Genomic DNA, 26,748 nt, shown 5'->3' on the forward strand with positions numbered 1-26,748 from the left:
TATTACAGATTAAGATGCCAACTTTCATGTTATTTATCAGAATTTTCATAATTATGTTTTTAAGGAAGACATTTTAAAATATAAAAATTTTGTAACACATCATTCATAAAGACAACAAATTAAGACATTTAAAATTTACTTATTCTTTTCAAAACTTGAAGACTCCAGAACTTTCTCTAAATACTAGCATTTCCATCATATTGGTTTATCAGTTGAACAAACTGGTGTTTATTCTTCACCAGTGGCCAAAAGATTTGCCAAATTAGCAGTTACTGTAGGAAAGACCTCCATTCCTTCGATAGGGGCAACTGGCCTTTTTCGAACTGCTGTCATTCCATTATAAAAATTAAAAACACACTCTATTTTATGAAAAAATAAAAAATACAGCGGTACCTTGACATACGAGTTTAATTCGTTCCTTAACCTTGCTCGTATGTCAAATTGCTCGTATCTCAAAGCAATTTTTTCTATTGAAATTAATTGAAATGCCATTAATCCATTCCAGCTCCCAAAACACCACCTCAGTTGTTTTTGAATGAGAAAAATGTATTTACAAGAAGAAACATTTATTTATAAATAATAAATACATATTCTATAAAAACATAGTTGGGCAAGTTTCGTTGAACAACTCCGATGCATGACCAGTTGCAACTTTTTCGGGGTGATTTTTATCCACAAACTCTACAACTTTCTCCCACATTCCCAAGATCTCCTTTATATCTCTTGTAGGGATAACCTCCTTCATCTCTGACTCCTCTTCAAAACTAATTTTTCGTTGAACCACCATATGCTGCTGCGAATTTAGATTGTGTAACTCCTCGGTTGTCAGCTCCTGAGACTGTTCCTCGATGAATTCGTTCACTTCTCTCTCATCCACCTCCAGACCCATGGATTTTTCCAGAGAAACAATCTCCTCTACCACTGACACTTCAGGCTCCAATCTTTCGAAGGCCCTTTCAGCTACAGCCTCAGGCCACAGCTTCTTCCATGCAGAGGTTAAGGTCCTCGTTGTAACACCCAGCCAGGCCTGATACATAATTCTTAGGCATATCACAATGTTAAAGTGGTCCTTCCAGAACTTGTATCTCAAATCCTGCTCTCATCTCTAAGTAAAATATCGCTCGCTCGGCGGCTCGTATCTCAAAACACTCGTATATTAGGTAGGCATACCTGCCAGCTTTTACGAAAATGCATTTGTCTTTGCGATTTTACGATCGTAATCCATTTTTTATGATTTTTTTCCTTTTTCAAGTGTTTTTAGTGATTTTTGTCGAAATTTAGAATTTTTCGCCAATTCAGCGATTTTTGCCAATTGCATCGTGTTTTACCGCCAGCTACCGATACTTCAAATCCAGTAACCTGCGGTTTCTCCCAAATCGCCGCTTAACCAGCCAATCCAATGCGCTGAACTTGTTTCTCCCACTCTTTTCTTTGTGGGTGCCAGATTATTTTTTTTCGCGTTCGCTTCAGCAGCAAGGGAATTACTCAGCTCGGACTCAGCGAGCATGGATTGTCGCATTCTTTCTTTCTTTTTTTTTTTTTTTTGTTTGCACGTGCTACGAATTTTCTTAATACGTTGTTGTTACGAAATGAGTTCAAAAAAACCGTATTCTCAATATTTTCGGCCTGCCTACAAAGCCGAATTTCCAACAATTAAAGAATCCTTCAAAGGAAATAACTATGCATTTTGCAACGTGTGCGTGTGTGACTTCATAATAAGTCACGGTGGAAGAAGCGACATTGTGAAGTATGTTAAGTCTAAAAAGCAGGAAGTTAATGCTTCGGCTTCGACAACGTCGAAGAAAGTGGATGATTTTTTTTTTTTTTTTTTTTTTCCAAATTCGGCTACGAATTCGGATGCCAATGTCATTTTGGCAGAGTGTTTGTTTACTGCATTCCTCATCGAACACAACGTGCCGCTAAGCGCTGCCGATCAACTTTTCAGACGGATGTTTCCCGACTCCAAGATTGCTCAGAAATATGCTGTGCTCGCACAAAAACATCTTCTATTGTGAACAAAATTGCTTGCGATGCACAAAGTAAAACGATAGCTGCATTCCAGAATTCAGCATTTTCGGTGTCAATCAATGGCAGCAACGACAGCGATTGGAAGCTTTACCCCATCGTTGTCACATATTTCTGTGATGTTTCTAATGAAATGAAAACTCATCTTTTACATCTTCCATTGTTAAATGGAGACGCTACGGGGGAGAATATTGCCTCCTTGGTAATTAATGAGTTGAAACAACTTAACATCCCAATATCAAACTGCATTTCATTTGGTGCAGATAATGCTCATGTCATGGTGGGTGACAAAAAGGGTGTAGCCTCTTTCCTCAAAAAAGAACAAAATGAATTAATTGTTATTGGATGCCCATGCCACTTAATTAATTTGGCAGCAGAAAAAGCTGCAGCTGCTTTACCATTAAATATTGACCAGCTTCTGATTGATGTGTTTTTCTATCTGGAAAAAAGTGTAAAAAGGAAAGAAAACCTAAAGAACTGTGCTCTGGTGAAACGAGAAAAATTCTGAAACATGTATGCACAAGATGGTTATCCTTAGGCAGAGCGCTAGAAAGGTTTATTGAACAGTGGGATGCATTGCTAAAATATTTCCACGAAGAGACCAAAACGAAACCACAGATCCCATCAAATTTTTCGGCATATAAGATTCCGAAAACCAACTTTGCTTCTAATCAAAATGCTTTAAAAGGGAAAAGCCAACACACAGAATCAAACCTTTTAAAAAGAAAATGCTTAGAAGACTCCTCAAAGGTCAACTTTGTTAAAGAAGTTGAAGGGAAGAAGAAACAGTCTTCTATTAGCCGGGAGGAAAAGATTTTCTATCTTCTTTCTTCGGATTTTAACAAAGCATATTGTAGTTTTGTGTTAAGTACCATTAAGATTTTTGAAAGTTAAATACCCTTCTACAATCAGCTTCGCCAAAATCTCCCCTGCTTATCCAAATTCTTAATGATCTTTTGAAAGAACTTTATACTAAGTTTGTAAAACCGTCCGTTGTGAAAAACAGTGTGTTGATTCGTGTTGCCTATAATAGTTTGGCAAATCAAAAGGATGACAATGATCTTATAATTGGAAATCAAACCAGGGAACTTGTAAATTCTTTGAAAGATCATGAGAAAAAAGAATTTTTTCAATGTGTTAGAAAGTACTTTTCCTCAGCCTGTAATTACATTGTACGGAAGTTTCCTTTGCAAAATGAAGTTCTTTTAAATGCTGAAGTGGCAAATTTGAAACAAATTGAAAATTCATCTTTTGAAAAGACTCGTTTTTTTATTGATAAATTTCCATTTTTGTTAACAATTAAAGAAAATGAATGCCATAATGATGCTTTAGATGAACTACAGAACCAATTTTCTGCTGCATAGTTTTTAAAGACTTTGCCAGTTCTGGAGAAGATAGACTTGATGTCCTCATTGGTACCTTAAAAAGAACAAAAAGATCTGATGGAACACCAAAATATGATAGACTAGCAAGAGTTTTATGTGCTATTTTCGTAATTCCACACAGTAATGCTGAGTGCGAGAGAGTCTTCAGTGTTATGAAGAAAAACAAAACTATGTTTCGTTCTTCAATTTACTAAAAACTCTAGAAAACATTTTAATTGCTAAATGTTATGAGGAAACTAATTGTTATGACAGGAAATTTTCCAAAGAATATTTGGCTAAAGCCAAAAAATGCACTCTAAATTCATTGCAATAATTTTTTTGTGTAACATTAAGTTCTTGTTTTATGTTTCCTAATAAATTTTTTAGTTACTACTTAATTGAGATTTACTAATGTAAGTACAATTTTCTTTTTTCTATTTGTATAAGTTGTTATTTTTTTAATATCAAAGCACAATATTAATTCTTCGTGTTCTTCTGAATTTTGGAGAAATCTGAATTTGGGGAAGAAATCTTCTGAATTTTTATCTTTAGAGGTTGGCAGGTATGGGTAGGGCACTCGGATATCAAGGTACCACTGTACTTAGATTTAATAAAAAAAAATATTTTTTCATAAGGTGAGAGCCTTCAACGTTTATCTTGAAAACATAAAAGAAATACCTACAACTCAAAAATTTCAAACAATAATTTCATTCTTAATATACAGTAAAAATTAAAAAATATAAATTCAAAGAAACTTAAACAATAGTACAAAAATCTTATTCACATTAGGAACCTTAAGTAAAACGTTCAAATTCCTTACCTAATTTTTATCAAATTCAGTAATTTTTCCTTTTCCAATTCAGAAATACAAAACTACTTTTTAAATAAATCATAATATTTTTTTAATTATTAACTTTGATTTTAAAATGATTTAAGCAAAATATTACCATCAATAAATCATAATACAATAACTTGTAAATTCAAAGTTTTTTTTCCCCTCTTTTTCTTTAAAACGTAATTTACTCATTTTGGAACTTAATACCACTTCACTATCACATTTGATGCCTTTTGAAAATACTGCATTCTTTGAGCATGAGAATTTGCTGAATAAAGCACTAAACAAGCAAAAGAGCACAAAATACTATTTAGTATTTCACATTTTGCTGTTGAGGGTGCTGACCTTCAAAGCACTTTGGATGTTTAATTTTCTTTTTACTCGATGATTGGAAATGAATAAACATTGTGAATATTCAAAGCGAGCGAGAACCAATAACTATATGTCAGCAATTAATTAGTTCCTTTATTAAAAACACATTCCGTCAAACATTAATTGTTAAATACTTGCTTTATTCAGAAACATTACCGTCAACATTACTGCTCAAAAACTTACAGTTCAAAATATTATCGTTCTAAAAAAACTGTTGTTGCCAATCGGGAAAATACATTTTAAATAAAATTAATATGTTGCGTTTACATATATTTCTTCTAAACACATTCAATTTCTGAACTTACAGATACTCGATGATTTTCAAAGCACTTTTTGAATATGCCGTTAAATCACACACCAGAAACGAATTTGATGATTCACTGGAAGTTTGAGGCAGCAGAGTTCGAAAGAGCATTGGGGAAACTTGCTCTGGGTTAATCCTGTCTTAACTTTATATATATATATGTGCGTGTGCATGCATGTATGTTTGCCCTGTTCTTAAGTGAAAGAAAAAAACACTGCAATGTTTTTTAAATGTCCTGTCAGAAAAAATACTGCAATTTTTTTAGACATACTTTTTATACTTCATGAACATTCACTTCAGGAAATGAGTGAATTTTAGAAATCCATATGGCAATATCTTTTATGCCATATTATGTGTAGCATTATTATTATTATTACTTGGATATCAAATTGCAGAGATAAATAATAAACATGTTCTTTTATGTATGTGGGAGGGGGGACATTGATGATGAAGTGTATCTTAGTTATCAAACTATACAAAATTAAAAAAGTATAATTTTGTATATAATGTAATGAGGAATTCCCCCCCCCCGAAGGAAGCGTGTTTTTGCCATTTTAAGCAACTTCAACTGCATATGTAGTGTCCTAATAATAATTCTAGAGAGCATCAAATAAACTGAACTATCTCAACACTTTCAATTAAGAAAAAAATACAAAATCTCTTTTAATGCATGATTCATGAATACAGAATAATGCATGATGTATATTTAATTAACACTGAAGAAAATCAATGAAGTGTTGATAATTGTTATAAATTAAAATTATTATATGTAAAAAGTGTACTGAATATACAATTATGGCAAAACTGTGGATTTAAAAAACATTTTTTATATATATTATATGTATTATTTATTACCTTGCAATTACTAAAACAAAATCAGCCATTTTTAAAATTTACCTTTAAAATCTTTTTTTATTGCTATAAAACAAATATAAAAAAAAATTTTAGACAAACTTAAACATAATATTAGAAGATGCCATTTAAAATTGGGTATCTTTACACCGGTGATTTTAACTTTTCATTGCACTTGCAGCTTTCCCTTCATAAAATTATATACATATTTACAATTACAATGAATAGCTTCTGCTGCAAGCTATCCTCGCACTGTTGAAGGCTGGCAGGTTACTGGATTATTTGGATCACTGGATGTTCCACCAGGTCCTTGAGAGGGTGGCCTATAAAAAGTAAATACAGGATTATAATTCAATGTATTAGGAAAATAAAGGCAAGCAGATAAATATACTATAAATCCCAACTTGAATATACATAGTTAATGCAGAAGGGTTAACCTAAATATCACAAATAAAATTCAATATGCTTTTATTGTGTGCCGAACAATTTAGTGTCATTTGGAAAGTTCTGTGGTTTTTTTTAAAATTTAAATGATAAATGCAAATTAAACAGTACAAAAACATAATTTCATTGAATCACTTAAGCACCATTTTGTTCTATGACTTTTTGTTGTTTTTCTGACAGATGAAAAATTCCTTGGGAAAAAAAATTATTTGGTTTATTTGTAAGGAAGTTAGTGCTGCTTCACAATCTCCGAATGAACTTCAGGCCATTTAGAGAATTTTGAAGTAATCTGAAGAGATTAAAATCCCAAAGGGAGTTCAAGGTCTAATGAATATATGATGTGATATGAAAAATCTCAGCCATGTTCATTAAAACTTTGTCTGACATTCATCGAAATGCGAGGCTGAGCATTGTCATAAGACAATGAATGCTTCAACAATTGGCCAGCTCTTGGTGCTTAGCTTCAATATCTAATTTTAAAACTGCCATTTGAGAACACCATTTTTCTGAATTTATAACCTGATTTGGTTGGAAAAAGTAGTATACAAATTACTGTAGTCCCACATGCATAAAGAATTATTTTTTGAAATGCAGTCCCCCCTCTCGATGTTACTAGAGTTTCTTTTGCCTTATAGCTTGATCTTTTCCATGTAACATTATTATACACAGTATCTACTTCACAGCTGCAATGATGAGCCATTGGGGGGGGGGGAAGAGAGTTCCTGAATATCTTTTTAGCAAAGAATCACATGTTGAAACTTGAACATATTTTCCTCTGTTAAAGTATGGGGTACCCAAACAGTGTATCAGCTTACATGCACTAACTTCTTAAAATGATTGTGTACTGTTTGAAATATTTACTCTGCCTGATACTTCCTGAACTCTATAATGTAGATTTCCAGGGTGAGCTTCTGTAAATAGGTTTTTATTTACAGAGAGTAGTCGTTCAGAGCAGGCATTACCTTCATGGTTAAACTTTTCAAACCACTTTTGAATTATGTCATCAAAAACAGCACTTTTTTCAAATGAGTACAAATTTTACAAGCAATCTGTCCCCCCTTTTTTAATAAAACCATATAACAGGAAAAAAATAAACTTTTGTTTCTCCATTTTTCACAGTACATTGGAAAACAAATTATACTATAAACACATGCTAGAATTAAGCAACAGGAGTAGAAAGAAGCATATTTAAACATCCATTTTCAATCAAGGTCAATTCTTTTCAGCGGTAACAAAATAATTAGAAGAAAATGTATTTCAATATGGAAAACCATACAACTTTCCAGAAGACCAAATGCATTAATCATAAACACCATTATGACAACACCTTATCTTTTTCTTTTTTTACTTTTCCTAGTAAAGAAATTTTTAACAAATTTAGGCGATTTAGTTACAAATGAAGAAAGGACTGCAACTGTCAAATTTCACAGGATATGAATATAACATACTATATTCTACAAGAAATCATCCATGAAAAAAAAAAAAAAAAAAAAAAAAATCTTTGAATCAGGTAACCATTAAATTGGCTCATCATTGTCACTTGCCCTTTCAAAACTTCTATTTTTATCATACCTTTCCTATATTTCATAAAATTATTTTTATGCTCACAATTAAAAGCAATGTATCTGTATTAAATTAAAACCATAACTGGAATATCTGAATGACAACAAACTAAAATATGGTCTTCTTTTTTGGAGGGAGAGGGTCATATGCATGTTGAATGAAATGAAGAATTTTAACATGTTCGTAGACATTTATAGACAGAATAGGAAATTTTTGGCTTACCTTTTGGCATTTCTTATGCTGGCAGCATTTAAAAATGATCAGAAGGGGGGGGGGAAGAGGAGGCATTTTTAAATATGATATAGAAACTAAGATCCATATAATTTTCTGGTTATTCAAAGCATCTTAAAGAGAGGGTTTATTTATTTATTTATTATTATTATTCAGTACAGTCCCCTTGTATTTCAAAAACTCTTAACACCTTCTATTAAAAGTTAGAATTTAAATTTGAATTAAAAAGAAAAGTAATTTGAAGATTTATTAGCAAACTATTTTATATCTCCTCTGATTAGAGTTTAGAGAACACATCCTAGTCAAATGGGCCTAGATCTGGATTATAGCTGGAAAAGTCATAGTCACTTGGAGCTAGATCTGGATTATACCAGAAATGCGAGGCTGACCTGAAACTCATGTTTCTTTACTGCTTCTCTGGCAATCGGCATATCTATGGAGCATCATTATATTTACATGGAGGAAATGACTCATAGACTCAACATTGTGTACTTTTGAATTCCATTATGCCGTTTTTGTAAAAGTTTCTATATTATTCATTATCATGTTCCTTGCTTTAAAGTTTTTCATAACACCCACATGAAAATCCCACAGTGTTGCCATAAACTTTTTTTTATTGATTATTATCTTTTCTTCGTGGTACTTCATCTAGTTTTTTTCCAATCCACACATACCCTTTTTGAATAGAATCATTATATAGAACCATGGTTTCATCTTTACATAGCCTTAAAAAAGCTTTCTCTGATTTTTGTACTGTGAAGCTGCAAAGCCTATCTTAAACTTATGAGCATGTTACTGTTTTTGAATTCCTGACTGAAGTGTAGGCACCCATCATGCATCTTTGTTCATGTTAAATTTCTTCTGTAGAATGTGCAAAATTGCTGTTTTATTAGGATACATTTATGCTGCTCTTTTTTTTTTTTTTTTTTTTGGTTTTTAACATCTTGTCACTCAGCAGTTTTCCTCTGATGACAGTAATATTTTCTGATGTAAGAGTCTCAAAATTTTTTCATTTCATTAGGATTTAAACCTTATTCAGTTAGAAATTGACTACACAATGCTCAATTTTAAACATTTTAGGAATACTTGCAAAGCACTTTGTATTCAAATAATTGTCATAAGAAAACTAAAATGGTTACATTAACAAAATTTTCAACATTACTTATTCAGTGCTGCTGTTACATGTGCATGAGAAATTTATTCCCACAAATTTTCTACCTCACCAGCAACTGAATAGTAAAGTTGCTGAACACTGGTAGGTCAATCCGGGGTTTCAATCCCGGTGAATGGGCACTTTTATTGTTTTCCCCATGTATAATGTGGATACCAGCCAGTTTCCCTTAAAAGTCCTCTCATAGAGTATCCCTTCCTTTGACGAATACCATTGTGTGAGTCATCATAATCAATTAAAAAAACAGGCTGAAACATTTGGATCACACTATATACATAGAATTTTAATTGTTTTCTTTCTTCAAAACCTTTGACATATTTATTTTTATAGTAGAATGGAATGTTAAATATTTGATATTTGCAGCAAAATTACATGAGTTTTAAAGCTTATTTTGATTAATGCATTATCTCATCACTCTGATTTTTATAAACAGCAAACTGGCAATGGGTATAGAAAACTATAAAGTAACAAATTTAGAATTAATTTCAAAAGTGGTCTTGTGTTAATAGTGTGTTCAGCTGCCCAAATAGGAAGAATTAAAATTTTTGAATTTGATAAAAGAAAAACAGGTGATTGCATGACATCCTAGAACAGTATCTCTAGAGCAACGTGGCTTATGGATTGCATATATAATCTGTATATTGTCCAAGAATAAGCAAGTGAAACATGTATCGACTTCACATCATTAATGTTAGATACTGAAGGAGCATGTAAATGCAGTGTACAGTATCCCACATAATGTTCATAGTGCCACAATCTAACAAATTAACTACATTATAACCAATAACAGCTATATATCCACAATACTTGTTGCAAGTCATCAATGATAGTATATTAATGGGACACAAGTTTGTTGAACCTGGACTGCAGATTAATGCTAAAAAAAATTATTTGACAGATTCAGATTTCAAATGCATCAGGAAGAATGACTGCATGCATATATGCTAATTACGATTGGAGATTATGGCAAATGCATTGCTCAGTGAGCATGTACTGATGGGGAAGATTTGATACTATTGTGTCAGGCATGTGAACATAACTGTGGGACAAGTTCATTCATTTATGTCAGCAACTTATGGTTATTATTATAATGAAATTAACCATGCCATATTGCCAGAGCTGATAAAGAGTTGTTTGAGGAACATGAAGAAGAATGCCATTTAAAACCGTGGCCTCCAGATATTCAAGGCATGAATTACGTCAAGCATTTGTGGTTCCAAAATGTATAGGAACATTATGTATATTATGCATCCAAAATTTATCGATGGCCTGTTATTGAGGCATAGTATCTGTATATTGTCGTTTAATGTTATTAGTACAGTACAAAGTCCGTAATCCGGACTCGTCGGGACTTCAGCGATTCCAGATTAGGGGCTTTTCCGGATTATAGATCATCAATTTAAATCTGGTAAGATGGCATGCAGAAATTATACAATTAAAAAATATGAAACCGTAATTTATGAAATAAAGAGCAGTTATGATCTAAAAGGTATCAAAATTAACAAAAAAAAAAAAAAAAAAAAAAAAAAAAAAAACACCTTAATATTTATTTGTTTATTTCTTTCAATGTAAGTTGTTTAAGTTGCTTCATTTTTTGTGCTAATACTTTCTCTTTAATTCTATAAACAGACATAATTTCTTGTTCAGTTACAAAGTTCCACTGTTCAAGTCCTGTAACTGCTGTGTTGAGAATACCAACTAACTTGTCAATCGAAATTTTTTCGTTTTCAATAACCTCTCTGTCACTTTCTTCACTATTGAAAGCGATATTTTCTGGATCTAGAACTATACTACAGATTTTGCCGTCCGTTATTTGATTGATGATTGGGCATTATCGTCGCAATGAAAAATTTCTGTTATATTATCTTCATTTATTACCGCTTCTCCACATTTCTTTACAAAATCCAATAACTGGAAAATTTCACCTTTAGTTTGTGATGTCCGAAAACCTACAAATTCGTGGCTATCATCTTCATCGTCCTATTTATGGCCAGCCACCATGAAATATGGTAGCTGGCCATAAATTATGCCAAGCATTTTTTAACATATTTGGAGACACATCCTCCCACAATCTTGCGATGCACCACACAGCAGATTTTATGCTAAAAAATTTCAAAAAGTCTTGACTAGTCTTGCTATTGTTTAAGAAATTTAACATAGATTTTTAAAATGCTACTTTATATTTGCATTTCAGCGCATGCACAATTTCCATATCCATAGGCTGAATGATTAGACGTACAATTTGGAGGGTAGAATAATACGGATACATTATCTTTCACTTAAAGTTTAAGTGAAGTGTGTGCCGAACAGTTGTTAACAATCAGGACTATTTTTGAGTCATCAGGTAAACCAACCGAATTAAAATGTCACTGAGCCTCGGGTTTAAAATGATTTTCAAACCAATCATTCATCAACGCTTGTGTCATACGTGCTCTTTTTTATTTGCGCAATATATAACGGGGAAAATCATTACTCCTTTAAATGCTTGAGGTCGTGCATATTTTCCAATTACGAAAAGCATTTGCGCATGCTAAAATTGTTAGTATCGCTGTGGAATCTTTGACACCAGCTGGAGCCTTTTCTGTAGAGGCTGCCAAGGTATTTCACAGTATAGTATATTGCCAGAAAAGACCAGTTTCATCAGCGTTGTAAATTTGTTGAGATTCACTAGTAATGTTCACTAGTAATGAGTTCAATGAATTCATTTGCAAATTGTTCAGCTGAAGCCTTTTTCACCTAAATTTTTAATTGTCTTATACCAAGACGATTTTTAAATTTGGTTAACCAATCTGTTAAATATGTGCATTCAGTGTTTAAGTTCATTTCTTCATGAAATATTTTAGCTTGAGCCATTAGCATTGGACCCGTCAATGGCACACCCTCACTGCGATGCTGTCTGACCCATTCAATCATCACTTTGTCATGGTCGTCACTTTTAGCATAACGAACCCTTTTTCTGTTATTCATTGCAAGTGGGGTGTCGGAATCCACAAAAAATTCAAAAAGTTTCTTTTTCTTTTTGCCTATGTCATATACAGTTGACTTTCCAATGTCATACTCCTCGCATATTTTTGAGACAGATATGCCTTTATCCATTTTTTGCAGCAATTCCACTTTTTGTTTGATGGACATCGAAACATGCTTTCGCTTTGTAGATCCTTTGGCAGCTCCAGAATTGGAAACTCTTTTTGACATAACTGAACGTTCAAGCTTAATTTTGATAAAATTGCTCTATCAGTCTGCAAAATATAATAAGACAAATCCAATTAGAAGATTAAGGAACAGCGCAATCTGCAACATTAACTGAAATGACTTACACAGCGATACTAACAATTTTAGCATGCGCAAATGCTTTTCGTAATTGGAAAATATGCACGACCTCAAGCATTTAAAGGAGTAACGATTTTCCCCGTTATATATTGCGCAAATAAAAAAGAGCACGTATGACACAAGCGTTGATGAATGATTGGTTTGAAAATCATTTTATACCCGAGGCTCAGTGACATTTTAATTACAATCAGTAAAGATAATTTTAGCCTAGCTTATACCATCCGTTATACATTAAACGTGCATGCGTAAAACATACAAAAAAAAAAAAAAAAGTTTATGGCTTTGAGGTCCGGATTATAGATGATTCCGGATAGTGGACGTCTAGATTATGATTATTGTACTGTAATAATTTTAGTTGTTAAGTTATTATTGTTGAATTTAGTGTTAAACTTTTAATCTAAACTAAATATTTAAGCAATATTTTCTATATCATCCTTTTGTTACGATGAAATTTCACTAGGAGAAGTGGTTTATTTCTTGTTATGTCTAATTAGTAAAATATTATCCTCAAAATGTAATGCAAAATAAAATGGTATTTTAAATTGAATTTTTAATTAATATTTATAAATAAAAATATTATTTTAAGATATATTAGTATTAAATATCCTAAGATATCTACTGTCACTTATTGAATTGATACCTCATAGAATTGCTGATATTTTTTGGGCTAAAGGAATTTCTCCAATTGTACTTCTGCATGTGTCTTCACATATTGTTTTAAATATATGAATACAGAAAATTGATTTAACATCAAGTTGTTTGTAAAAATGAAAAGTTATTGCTATTTTTTTAAATAACTCCTAACACTGATTATGTTATTAGTAATAATTTTAGTTGTAAAGTTATTATTGTTGAATTAAGTGCTAAACTTTTAGTCTATAATTTAAGCAATATTTTCTATATCATCTTTTTTTCAGGACAAAATTTTACTATGAAGTGGTCTGTTTCTTGTTACAGGGTGATCAGCGAATAAGCCTTGATTTCAAAATTAAATATCTCTACAACAAAAATCGATAGAATTATGCAGTAAACTGTACATTTATTAGCAAAACTGTAAAAATGGTGTACAAAAGTTTAGAAAATTTAGTTACAAAAATCGTTAACAGATGGCGCTCTGCGCTGTAAACTCTTTCTCTGAAAGGAGTCAAAACAAAATTAATTAAAAAAATAAAGTGAAGCAGCCTTTGCAATCAAAATACAATTTTTTCAAAATATTCACCATTCAAAACAATGAGGTGGCGCAAACGAACGATGAAATTTGAGATAATGTCTTGCAATGTCTCGACGGAAATGGAATCACATGCAACACCAATAAACGATTCAAGCTTATCTAGAGTAGCAGGATTGTTTCGATAGACAGTGTCTTTGCGTCCCACAGAAAGAAGTCACAAATACTCAGATCAGGAGAATATGGAGGCCAAGCTATTCCTGTGTCAGTAAATTGAGGATAATCTAACGCAATTACTCTATTCCCAAAATATTCATGAAGTAAGTGAAAAACTTTATTTATTCGATGTGGTCGCACCCCCATCTTGCAGGAACCAGTCGACACTTGGTCGATCCTTCAACGCTAGTTGAGTGCTGACAAATTGTTCCAAACTTGTAACGTAACGTTCAGTAGTTATCGTTTCTCGTACGAAAAAGGATCCGATAATGCCTCTGGCATGTATCGCAGCCCATGCCACGAATGCAGTGTTTTTTCTTCACACAAATGAGGATTTTCGGTACGCCAAAATTTCCAGTTTTGTTTATTAACGATTCCATTCAAATGAAAATGTGCCTCATCTGTGAACCAGATGCAGCTCACATCAAATCTCTCGTTGTCGATTGTTGTTAGAATCTGATTCGCAAAGTCAACCCTTTGTTGCACAGCTTTCATGGGTATGATCTGATGACTTTGGATTTTGTATGGAAACAGCCGTAGGCTATTTTTAAATATTTTTTGTGTTCTCGTGTACTTCAAACCTGTCTCTGATGCAATCCGTCGGATGCTTTTCATAGGATTTTGCTGAACAAATCCAGAAACTTAGGCTGCATTTTCAGGAGTGACTACAGTTTGCTTAGGCCAAACATTTCTCTTTCGATCATCAGCCACGCTGCCAGTCCATTACAATTTCGTGAAGAGCATGCGAATGGTTTTCGCATCAGGTCCAACTGGAACATTGAATCGGTTTTGAAAACTACGATGTGTTGCCGTAAGACTGTGTTCTAATCGGTAAAATTCCAAAACCAAAATACAAGCTGTTGAATGGAATACATTATTTCACTTTCTGCGCTGAGCTCTTTTTACTAGCCAACAGTTGTACTGATCACTTTCGACTTCGAAGCACATTTTAAAGGCTGTTGATAGGTCATTGCAATTAGAGCGCCATCTGTTAACGATTTTCATAACTAAATTTTATAAACTTTTGCACACCATTTTTACAGTTTTGCTAATAAACATACAGTTTACTGCATAATTATATCGATCTTTGTTGTAGAGATATTTAATTTTGAAATCAGGGCTTATTCGCTGATCACCCTGTATATCTAATTAGTAAAATATTATTCTCAAAATGTAATGTAAAATAAAATGGTATTTGAAAATTGAATTTTTAATTAATATTTATAAATATAAAAATATTATTTTAAGATATATTAGAGGGATACTAAAGGAGAATATAACAAAATATTATTGCTTCCCTTACCTTCAAAAACAGTATTTTAAATATACAGTGCATGAATTTGATATCTGATTTAAATTTCAATCAAAGAAGAAATTTCATCTAGCATATTAATTAATTATTGAGAATGATGGGGAAAATGAGTTCTGTGCAAAATTTTACACCCCATAAAAAATACACAGTATTCATGAGCATAAAAGTATCAGCATTATGTTAAGTATTTAAAACTTAACATATATAAATTTCCAATAAATATTCTTTCTTTCATTACCTCACAGCTTTTTCTCTTAGATACTGAAAATATAATATGTTCATCACACATATTAATTAGGTTACAATTCAAATGACAATACATTTAAACTAAAGAAAATAAGTACACTTTAATGCTATAAATGTGAGGTTTTCTTATGCAGTTTACTTCAAAGTATTTTGGTAACTTTGTTTCAATAATGTATGACTTAAATAGAAAGGGTGGAAGCATGTAATTTTCTTTCACCTGAAAGCTGCAATTAAAAAAATATTTTTAATTTTAATAGCTTTTCTTTATTTGTAAATGGTTATTAGAATATGTTAGCAATGATTATTGGATACACTAAACAGAGGAGTAAGTTTTATTATTATTAATTTGCTAATTAATTTTGGTTAAAATCTCATAGGCTTCCAGAATGATGTTTATGATTACGCATTTCTCTTGACACTCCTAAACTATAGCTACAAATAATAATACAAAAATTATTGTTTTAATATATCATTTTGAATAAAGACATATATTTTCATCTACTTGGAGGGGGGTATATGTGATTATTATTATTATTTTTTTTTTTTTTCCCTCTTTGGCAGAGTTAAATAAATTTTTTTCTTGAAACAAATTAAGAGAATGCAAAACATCAAATTGGAAGAGCTATATATGTGGGTTGGACACCAGAAATTCACCATTAGTCATATACACTGGTGAAATAAATTAAGAGAATTTGTATATTTTATCGAATTGAATGAAAAGAACTGAACTGAAGGAAAAACCACTGCTTCTAGGTAAAAATGCAAATCTTGTACAGCAAATACATAAGTGTACACGTGTGTGTAGGGAAAGCCAGTCGAAAAACGGGCTTTATAAGCGTGTGGAGGGTAACACGAATTGCATTCGCTAGCACACCTCAACGAGTTTCTTGGTGGTGTTTTGCAGCAATCGTTAAATTAACATCGGAACAGTAAAAATGAGTAACCACCAACGTTTAAATGATGGAATGAGGTGGTGAATTGTGGGGAGGCTAGAGGCACGCCAATCGCAAGTCCACATATGCAGAGTTGGTTGTTTGCGAGAAGACCAACTGTTTTTTCCCCACTCACGTCTACAGACAGGAGAGTCCAATTAGAATAGTGATTGGAGTACGGTGCCATGGGCGACTGTTCTGTTCACCGGCGAGTCCCGTTTTAGCCTAAACACTGATTCTTGCCGTACTTTCATATGGAGAGAGGCAGAAACCCGCTACCTACCCTCCAATCTTCGCGAAATCAACAATTATGGCGGTGGCGATGTAATGGTCTGAGCCAGCATCATGTTGGATGGCCGCACACTCTCCACGTCTTTGACAGAGGCTCTGTGACTGGTGTGAGGTATAGGGATGAGGTCTTGGAGCCCTATGTTCACCTTTTCCAGGGTGCAGTGGGCCCCGAGTTCATCTTGCAGGACGAAAACGCGAGTCCACATAGAGCTCTTCTGGTTGACAAATTTCTCCAGAGTGAGGATATTTGCCGGATGGATTGGCCAGCCAGGTCTCCAGACCTCAACCCTATAGAGCATGTCTGGGACGCTCTGGGGAGGGCAGCTGCACCTCGCAGGCCCCCTCCAAAAACCATCCAGGAACTGAAAACAGCGTTGCTGAATGAGTGGGACTAATTGCCACAAGAACTGATAAACTGCCTTATTTCTAGTATGACATCACGCTGCCTGTATGGCTGTAAGAGGAGACCATACGCCCTATTAACCCATTTCTTTTGTGTTTTCTGCAATGTTGCTTCAAACCTTCAGACTCCCATGAGGATTTATTACACACGAGCATGTGTCTCTATTATAACTGTTGAATGTTTATTTTGTTTGTATTATATCAACCTATGTTCACACCAAATTTTATTAAAATCTGTTCAGTAGTTCTGGAGATCCTAGATCAAATATGTAAATTCTCTTAATTTATTTCACCAGTGTATGTTGTAGGAGGGGTGGCATTGTGAAAGAGAAACTGGCTGTTTCATGTTACATGTGGGAAAATCTATGAAACAAACCGAGGTCAAGCTATCTGCAATTATAACTTCTCGACTGGAAGACAACTGAGATTGCAGAGAAGAAAATTATGTTATTTTATAGATAACTGTTTTAAATGTGCTATGAGACTATGATAAACATAACTTTTGAGGTTTTAATATGCATTTCTTGATCAAATATTCACAAATAATTCCTAAAAAATTGTGCACATTTTTCAAACAAATTTGTTATTTCTGTATTTAAAAGGTTTTGTTGCTTTCAAACATTAAATTTTCATGTTTCAAAATTGTGAATGTAGGAATTGATAAAAAGTTAAAAGTGTAGTATAGCCCCACTACACTAACTTTGCAATTCCATCCCAATTTTGAGGGAGAAACCCTGAGGGTCCAAGGATCTCCCACTTCTCCTCCCCTATACCCAACCTCGAGACGACTTTTGGCTCTTCGTATATTACAAGTGCCCCCTTGTCACACAGACGCTTAGAAAAATTCATACCTTCTCTGGGATTCGAACCCGGGCTCATTGGTATGACAGTCAGCATCACCGACCACTATACTGAAAGAGCTATAGAACTTGGACACATCAAAACAGCATACTTGACTATATGTTAATGAACTATAGTTAGCATAATGTGCCATTCTTTATTACGTAGTAGTGGGAGGGAAAAGGATTTGGTTGGAATTTCCTATCACTAAATTCTTAAAGTAGAATACGGTACAAAGTCTTTAATCCGGAGACTTCGGCAATTCCGGATTAGGGGTTTTTCCAGATTATAGATCATCAATTTAAATCTGGTAAGATGGCATGCAGAAATTATACAATTAAAAATATGAAACCACAATTTATGAAATAAAGAGCAATTATGATCTAAAGGGTATCAAAATTTACAAAAAAAAGCTTAATATTTATTTGTTTACTTTATTAAACATTTCTTTCAATGTAAGTTGTTTAAGTTGCTTCGTTTTTTACGTGATAATATATTCTCTTTAATTCTATAAACAGACATAATGTCTTGTTCAGTTACAAAGTTCCGCTGTTCAAGTCATGTAATTGCTGTGCCGAGAATACCGACTAACTTGTCAATCGAAATTTTTTCGTTTTCACTAACCTCTCTGTCACTTTCTTATGCCTTTATCCATTTTTTTGCAGCAATTCCACTTTTTGTTTGATGGACATCGAAACATGCTTTCACTTTGTAGATCCTTTGGCAGAATCGAAAATTCTTTTTGACATAATCGAAAGTTCAAGCTTACTTTTTATAAAATTGCTTTAACAGTCTGCAAAAAATAATAAGCCGGATCCAATTAGAAGATTAAGGAACAACGCAATCTGCAACATTAACTGAAATAGATAATTAGATAATTTTAGTTATACCGTCCGTTATACTATAAACGCGCATGCGTAAATGTATTATGGACATGCGTAAACGCATATGCGCATGCTCAGAAAGTTTGTAGCTTTGAAGTCCGGATTATGGACGTCTGGATTAAAGACTTTGTACTGTATATTGTTTCCACATATTGCTTAACCACAATACAAATAAAGTAAGTGCTTTTTAATATTATAGGAGGAAAACCCCACTTTTTTAATAAAAATATTAAAGGGAGTACATCTATGCAACACTGTTTCATAAATGAAAGGCCAAATTTCTTTGCTAAAATGTATATATAAATTAAAAATATATTTTGTAATACAAAATGTATGAATAGAAACATGAAAATTCAAAGATTGTTTAAAAAATAAGAATATAAATGCATTAAAAAAATTAAACATATTATAATGCTATAAAAATTGCATTATCTAAAAAAATCTTGAATATATTTTCATTAGACAAAACCTTCTAAATGAATAAGTTTTCTTACTTAAATTATGGTTAGGAAAAGGTTTCTGTTTGCAATAAGAACTAGTATGCAAATTCTAGGAGAATGTATATTGAAGGTTTTAAATATGCGTTCTTCAGCTTAAAAGGTATTTCTCCCGCCTTCTTAGCATGCCTTCATGGTGTGGTGGTCTGCACGCTGAGCGCGTATTCCAGAGGTCCGATGTTCGGTTCCTGGTGAAGGCGTTGCCTATTTTTCATCTTGCCTGCTTCCAAAATTTACCCAATGTCTCTACAAGCTATTTACAAGTGAATAAAATATATACTTTGAGGAGAGAAAAATATTACAACAAAGTCAGGGATCAAATTTAAATAATTTAAAAACTAGTTCGTCACCCAAATTAATATGCTAATTAAATAAATTGCTTAAATTAATATAATTTGAATTACAGGTTCTCCTATGGGTAAAATGAATATTAGCCAGATTCTATCAAAAATCTTTAATAAGCGTTTAGCTATAATAATCAGTCCAATACAATGCCACATATTGATGCAAACGAGAAATTTTTATTGATATAGAAAAGCCTCCAAAAATTTAATCCAACAGAAATTTGAGTAATTTTGATAGCAGAAATTGAGAAATGAAGGGAAGGAAACCCATCAATAACAGTGATGGGCTATGGTTGATTTGTTCTTTGCATAAATTCTGAAGCTTGTCTAATATGATTGACATACTGTAAGCCAAACTAAAAAGGACTGGAGTAAATATCCTAGAAATTCATATGTGGAACATGCTTTTTAAGAACTGAACTGCTAATGTAGGAACTACAAACATGAAAAAACAACTCTGAAGTTAAATATATGTAATTTTATCACTAATCAAAGGAAAGAAGGGAATAACTCGTATTATAATTATCTGAAGTAGAAGAACTTTTTTTCTTATCATAAATTAAAATATTTTAAATTTTAATCAATATAAAGCAAAAAGTTTCTACCAGTTAAAACAACTTTGAATAGTTGATTATAAGAAGAAATAGATGGGAAAACTTAAATGTGAAATAGTAAAATAAAAAAGGAGTTAACTTTTTCTTAGCAGAATAAAATTTAGCATATGGAGGAAGACTGATGGTAAACTTTAAATTAATCTACTATAAGGAAAAACGTTGATGGACAGAAAAGAATTGGATGTCTTTAATATTAAATATAAACTGAATGGCAGGATCTATTAAACTCATTAATTGATAGAACTTTCATTAAAACTTCTTTATTGCAATCAAACACAGCAAATATCTGCTCTTTCTGACTTCAATAACATCTTAAAGACGTATTTGTTGCAATTAATATATGTAAACCTTTTCAGCCATAGATATTTTTGAGTCCTGGCAAAAAAAGTCTGCAAAATATTGTTTATAGTTGTTAAAAGAAATCCCTTGTAACATATTAACTAATTCCTACTACCAAATCTTTCAACAAACAAATTCATATGTGGAAATGCAAATATCCACAAGATGAGTGGGAAAACACATGCAGTGCAGTGAATAGTAAAAGTTTCTACTACCTAAAATCTGTTTTATCGCATTTAGACTTATATATATTTGTTCGTATTTCAGTTTATTGATTTTCTATGCAAACAACTGATGAGCAAATGTGATTCTGGAACAAAACACCTCTTTCCTATTCTTCCTTTACATTACTTTTAAATGGCATTACTTGTGCTTATGATGCACACATGCATTGTGTTTATAATCATTTGCATATCTTACCATGTTTTACATGTCCTACAAATTCCTCGCTGATTTTTCTTTGTGATAATGCAATTTTAATAACTTATAACTTTAGATCCATTAGATTATACCTGTGTCAGAAAACTGAAGAAATTCATACTGCCCTCACTGGGATTTGAACTCTGGACCTTCCAAATACATGCAGTATGTGCTTCCAATACGTGGAAAGGGTGGAAAAATATCTTATAACATACTGTCCCTTTTAAAGGGCAGTTGGGGATGAGGTGACTCAGTCGGCAAATCCTGGTGGTGAAGAATTATCATCCAGCACCTTTTAGTTTGGACACAATTTGTAAAGTCTTTTTTAATTAGAATTTTTGAAAGGAAGGAAATCAAAGAATTCCACAGTGCCCTCACTGGTATTCAAATACATACAAAGCTCCGGAATATATGCTGAGCGTGCCTCCAATTACACCATGAAGTTCTATGGAAAGGAGAGAAAAAATACCTTATATATACTCTCCCTTTTAAAGGGTGACTGGAAATTAGGAGATCCAATTGCCAAATCCTAATGGTGATAAATTATTGTCCACCACCATTTAGTTCTGGTGCCATTTTTTTTTATTATTTTATTTATTTATTTTGAAGAATTTTTCTAAATCAGGAAACTGAAGAAATACACAATGCCCTCATGGGATTCAAACTTCTGACCTCACGAATATGCATCTAACATGTTTCCAGTTGCACAATGAAGGCATGCGTAAAGAAAGGAGAAAATACCTTATAAAGCGGCAGTTTAATTTTAATCCTTGGTAGGGAGAGAGAGTTCTGGAAGACAAAATATAACTTTTTATATACAAATTCTAATCAGCATAATTTTTACCTTCATTATTCATTTAAGAATGAATATTTTCTTCCATGTTTGTTATTAACTTAAAATGTACACTTCTGTGCAAATTTAGGAAGCAGCTATAAAACAAAAATGCTCATTTTAGGAATCAATATTTTTGTCTTGAGAGAAACAGCATTTAATATTACATTGGAGGCTGCTAGTCATTTTATTTTTATTAAGCTAATCTTGAGCAATTTTTTTTTTTTACCTGCAGACAGAATATTTAAAAGCATAATGATTAAAACAGATAAACAGCTTAATAGATTAAAACTTTTATTTCATTAAAAAAAAAAAAAAAAAAAAATTGTTCTACAGGATCAACCTTTCCTACATTCTTGAAGTTTATTTTGAGAAACTTTACAACTGGAAATCTATATCTAAGATCAAGATACAGGAAATAAAATGATTGACATTATCTTCAATATTTTGTAATTCTAATTCTAAAGGCTTCAGAGTAACATTCATGTTTTTAAAATACAATGAAAGAAGCAGTTTTCTGTCTTGAAATCTAAAACTGATTGTATCACAAATAAAATGTTTAATTTTGAACTTATTTCAAGATTATGGAAAATATCTAAACTTGGAGTGAATCTAAAATATTGCCATTAAATTCACCCCACTTATTATGTCTTTTTTTAAATCCAAAAACTTATCCCCTTATTTTATTTATGTAATGAATAGATATGCAGATGTAGAATGCAAATACAAAATTATAGTATGATTTAAAAAGCTAGCTATTATTTTAATTTACACTGCCCTAATTTTATTGAAACTGAAGGTATTTTTCAGTTAAGGGACACTAGTTGCAGCTGTGCACTGAAGCATCAAATGTGATAACCTATTTATTTCACCTTACGAGTGGCTAAAATGACATCACTGCGAAGAAACAGAATTTTCCTTCAGAGATTTTCAACTGCTTTTTCGGTGAAGTATAAAATTCTTGAAAGCCAAAAGTATCATACATTCTGAAAGTCTTTGTCTGAAAAGCTGCAAAATAAAACAGTATTTTACCAAAACACTAAAATGGGTTGCAATGAATGATCATGTCATGAGAAGAAAGATTTCCACAGCAAATACTGACTGTAATGTTCATGCATTCTGACAGCTTTGTGTTTTTTTACTTCTGGCCTACAAAAATCCACATTAGGAGAAGTCTGTCAATTGCAAGTAGCAGTGAATCAATATATAACCGATTACTAGAATAAGTATATGTATTCTTATTTCGGAATTTATATAACAGAGAATTCATATATTTTTATGAAGCTGTATACACCATTAACATTGCAATACCTATACCTAGTTAATTTCTCATCAATGTTATGCATGTATGTCTATGTACGCCAAATGTAATGTATTAACTAAAAAGTGTCAAGCTGAATAATATTGTGTTCACAGGAAAAACCTTGAGGCTTGTGTATAACTTTTTTTTTCATGTGTTAAGCAGGAAAAAATTACAATTAACTGTACAAGTATTTCAAGCACAGAATGTAAGCTTATGAAACTTTAAAAAATTTCTCTTCATCTTTTTCTTTTACTCGTTTTTTCTTATACTCCTCATAATAATGATTTCTATCAGAAATTGATATAGTTTTGATTTGATTGTGGAGGAACATATGCCAAAGCTTGAAGATGTTCTCCCTTCCCCCCCCCCCATTAAAAAATTGAGATTACCTTTTTATTTACTTTTTGAAAGTTATAACTTTTCTAGATAAAGTATTTTCTTAATCAAGTTAATATCCAAATTAAATGACATACTTTCCTAAATAAGCAATAAAAACAATCCACTTTTTTGACTTTTTTTCTTGTTATAAATAAATAGCTGCTGAATTTATTGGAGGTTTACTGACCAGAACTGACTGTATTTTTAAAATTAAATTGTTATAGTGTATGTTATTGCAGTATATTTCAAACTTTTTTCATTACACAACATTAGAACAAATTTTGGTTTCTAGATATAATAAATGATAACACAGACTTATTAGAGAAACTAAACATTTGTTCTAATTTTTAAATTATTACCTATAAAAGAAACACTTTTACAATTTTTAAATTTACAAAAAATGACATATAAAACTAATTAAAGTAAACAAATAATATAAAAAATTTAAAATTTTAGTTTTCAGTGACTTTGATGTGTTTCAGTCTTCGAAAGTTCTTTTAATGTTAGGAGCAATGTTAAAAACATGAATTCTTGTATCAGATGCAGGATCAAGTGTTTCTATAGATGGATTTCGTCACAGCATAACATGAAAAATCGTCCTCGCATATAAACATATAGATATAAATTAAATATAATATAAATAAAATAAAGTAATATAGAAGTAAAACATAAACTTATAGCAAAATTAACAGTCAGTGCTGGAAAATATATAAACAAGGCCAACAGTTGAACCATTTTTAATCCTAGTTAACAAAAAATGTCAAATTTCTGACACAACTTAAAGGCCTTTTAATGCTAGAAAAGGGTTCTTGAAATAACAAGTGACATAGACTTTTCTGGTGATCTCCATAGTAGAAAAGTACAATATTAATTTTTTAAAAGAATGGTAATTTTAATGTTAATAAACATTACACTTGTTATGGCTAATCCCACTTGTCTGACCTAAACAGAACAAGCCCACATATTTTATTATGGCAAGAAGTGAAAGATTGTTGTTAGCATCAGCTTTGAACACTATTTAGGTGACAAATATTATGACCTATACATCATTGTATACCATCAAATCATCATCATTATATACTATATAGTGCCCAGTTCCACCCCAAAATTTTGTGGTGATAAACAGACAGATACCAAAATATATACCACCAAATATTGGACAAATATACTGCCCAGTTCCAACCTAATTATGAAGCACAGCACTCCGGGAAATAAGTCTCAGGGTCTCCCACTACCAAACCACTCGAATAGGTTTTCAACTTGTCATATATTTAGAGTGCCCACATGTCACACAGACATTATACATTTACAAACATCAATGCCTTTTCTAGAATTCAAACTTGGCCTTTTGGTATGGTAGTCAATGTCACTAACTGCTTATACTGTCTGGCCAGCTATTACACTTACTAGCTAGTATAAATAAAAATGTTACATTTACTTACCAGTTTCAAAAAGAAGATTAAAAAAAAAGTAATAAATACAAAGGAAAATAAAATAAAGTGGTGTAACAGCTTTAGTGGGCCACGGCCTGCAGTGCCCTTTTTCTGCTTTCTTGACCTTTGGGCCCCGGACTGCATCAGCATATGCCCTGGGCAAGTGGTCAGCTTGTCGCAGGTCCCCCGGTGTTTACTCCTCAAGCAAACTTAGTACTCATTTTATCGACCCACTTAAGGTATGAAAGGCCAAGTCAATCTAGCCCAGCCCAGGGATCAAACCCGTTATATACTAGAACTTTCATGTAAAGTAAATAAACTAAAAGAAAACTAGTCGTTTTTAAATATTACAATGACACTGAAATAGTACTACTTTAATTCTGAGCATAGATTAGAGGCATAACAGAAATGCATTCTGCATTTATTTTATTGGCAATGTATGACATCTGTTGTCATGCAATATTACTAAATTTATTTTGAACGTTATTATACACAATTTTATTTTATGCTTTCTGTTTAAATTTTTCTTCAAAGTTCTTTTAAATTGTGCTAAATACTGAAAGCAGACAATGTTTCATTGTTCCTAAGATCAGCTTAATAATTTTTTACCAAAGACTTCGCGACTGTTTGCAAAAAGCTGTATTATTCCAATCATGTTCCTTAAACAGCCGTTTTAATTTTTTTGATAAAAATTCATAGTACTGGTACTAATATTTATACTTAATTTTAATACTTTGAAAACAAAAAGTACAAATCTGTATCTCTGTAGCATTTGTCAACAGGATGCAAAAATTTGTATTATTTTCAAAAGATGCAAACAATTTAAAAATTAAATTTTAACAAACACAATTATATTCTAAATCACCATAGTATTTGAGCATTATCTCACAGTAGTAAAACTTTTCATTTTTTGTGCAGAACTAAACAGTTGTACTTATCAAAGAATATTTTATTTCATTTTTTGTTTTAGTGGTTGGTATTGTTAATATTTGTTCATAAATACTCATAAAAGTACATCTTTTACATGAATGCCAAAAATTAAGATATGAGAAACCTAGCCATCTAACAATTACATGCTGATAAATCAAAATATACATTAAGGAAGTGCAAAATTCTTTTGTCACAAAAAGTAAGATGCACAGAATTCAATGAGCCCATTTTTAAATAAAATGTGTTTCATTAAACATGATTTAAATATAGTTAAATGAAGTTATAAATTCTACTATGAAAAGCCAATGCTAGCAGTGTTATAATAACATTTATTCATTAAAAGCAATTTATTTGATAAGCAAAACAATTTACCTTTGCAATCTTTTAAAAACCTTCACTTAACAGCTTTGTTGTGTAGTTTTAGTAGTATGATTAATTTTAAGTGGTTAACTTTCTTATGCTGACATAAGAAAACATTTATGCACATAATTTTTAAAGTTGAGTTTCAAGGAGAAAATATTATATAAAACTGCAAATACATATAACACAGAAATTCGATAAATTCTTCGTATAAAATGTTATTATTCTTTGTCAGAAAGTTGTGTTAAATCATAGTCATTGTTAGTATATTAAGTTTTTTTTTTTATTGTGGTGAAATAATTAAAATACAAACATAATATATTGCAGAGGAATTTAAAACCTAAGTGGCTTTTGAAAATTTGAGATTATTTTTTTCTATTAATTATTCTATGTTGAGATAAGCTGTCTTAATTTTTATATTTTACATTTCCTTCTCCTTATAAAATTTCATGTTTTATGTGACTTGTTAAAAATTACTTTCATGGATAGTCCATTTGTGGTTCAAATTAACTCATT

At 31.8% G+C, this 26,748-nt stretch overlaps 1 protein-coding gene across 2 annotated transcripts in view; it reads right to left on the reverse strand.

The window, feature by feature from the left end:
• Positions 1–5,783: 5,783 nt before the first annotated feature.
• Positions 5,784–26,748, reverse strand: part of CycC (cyclin C) — a 134,939-nt gene continuing 113,974 nt past the window's right edge. The window contains exons 11-12 of one of the 2 annotated variants that reach the window (XR_015041752.1): positions 22,701–22,836; positions 5,784–6,075 (exon numbers count right to left, since the gene is read on the reverse strand). Coding sequence is in view for 1 of the 2 variants with exons in the window: in XM_085819096.1 (XP_085675222.1) it covers positions 5,994–6,075 (82 nt within the window). In the remaining variant the exon portion in view is untranslated. The remainder of the gene's footprint in view (positions 6,076–22,700; positions 22,837–26,748) is intronic. The other variant, XM_085819096.1, reaches the window with a different exon arrangement.

The sequence above is a fragment of the Stegodyphus dumicola genome, chromosome 6 (assembly GCF_044657685.1).
Source record: "Stegodyphus dumicola isolate Sdum_Otavi_A_Nest chromosome 6, ASM4465768v1".
Taxonomy (NCBI): domain Eukaryota; kingdom Metazoa; phylum Arthropoda; class Arachnida; order Araneae; family Eresidae; genus Stegodyphus; species Stegodyphus dumicola.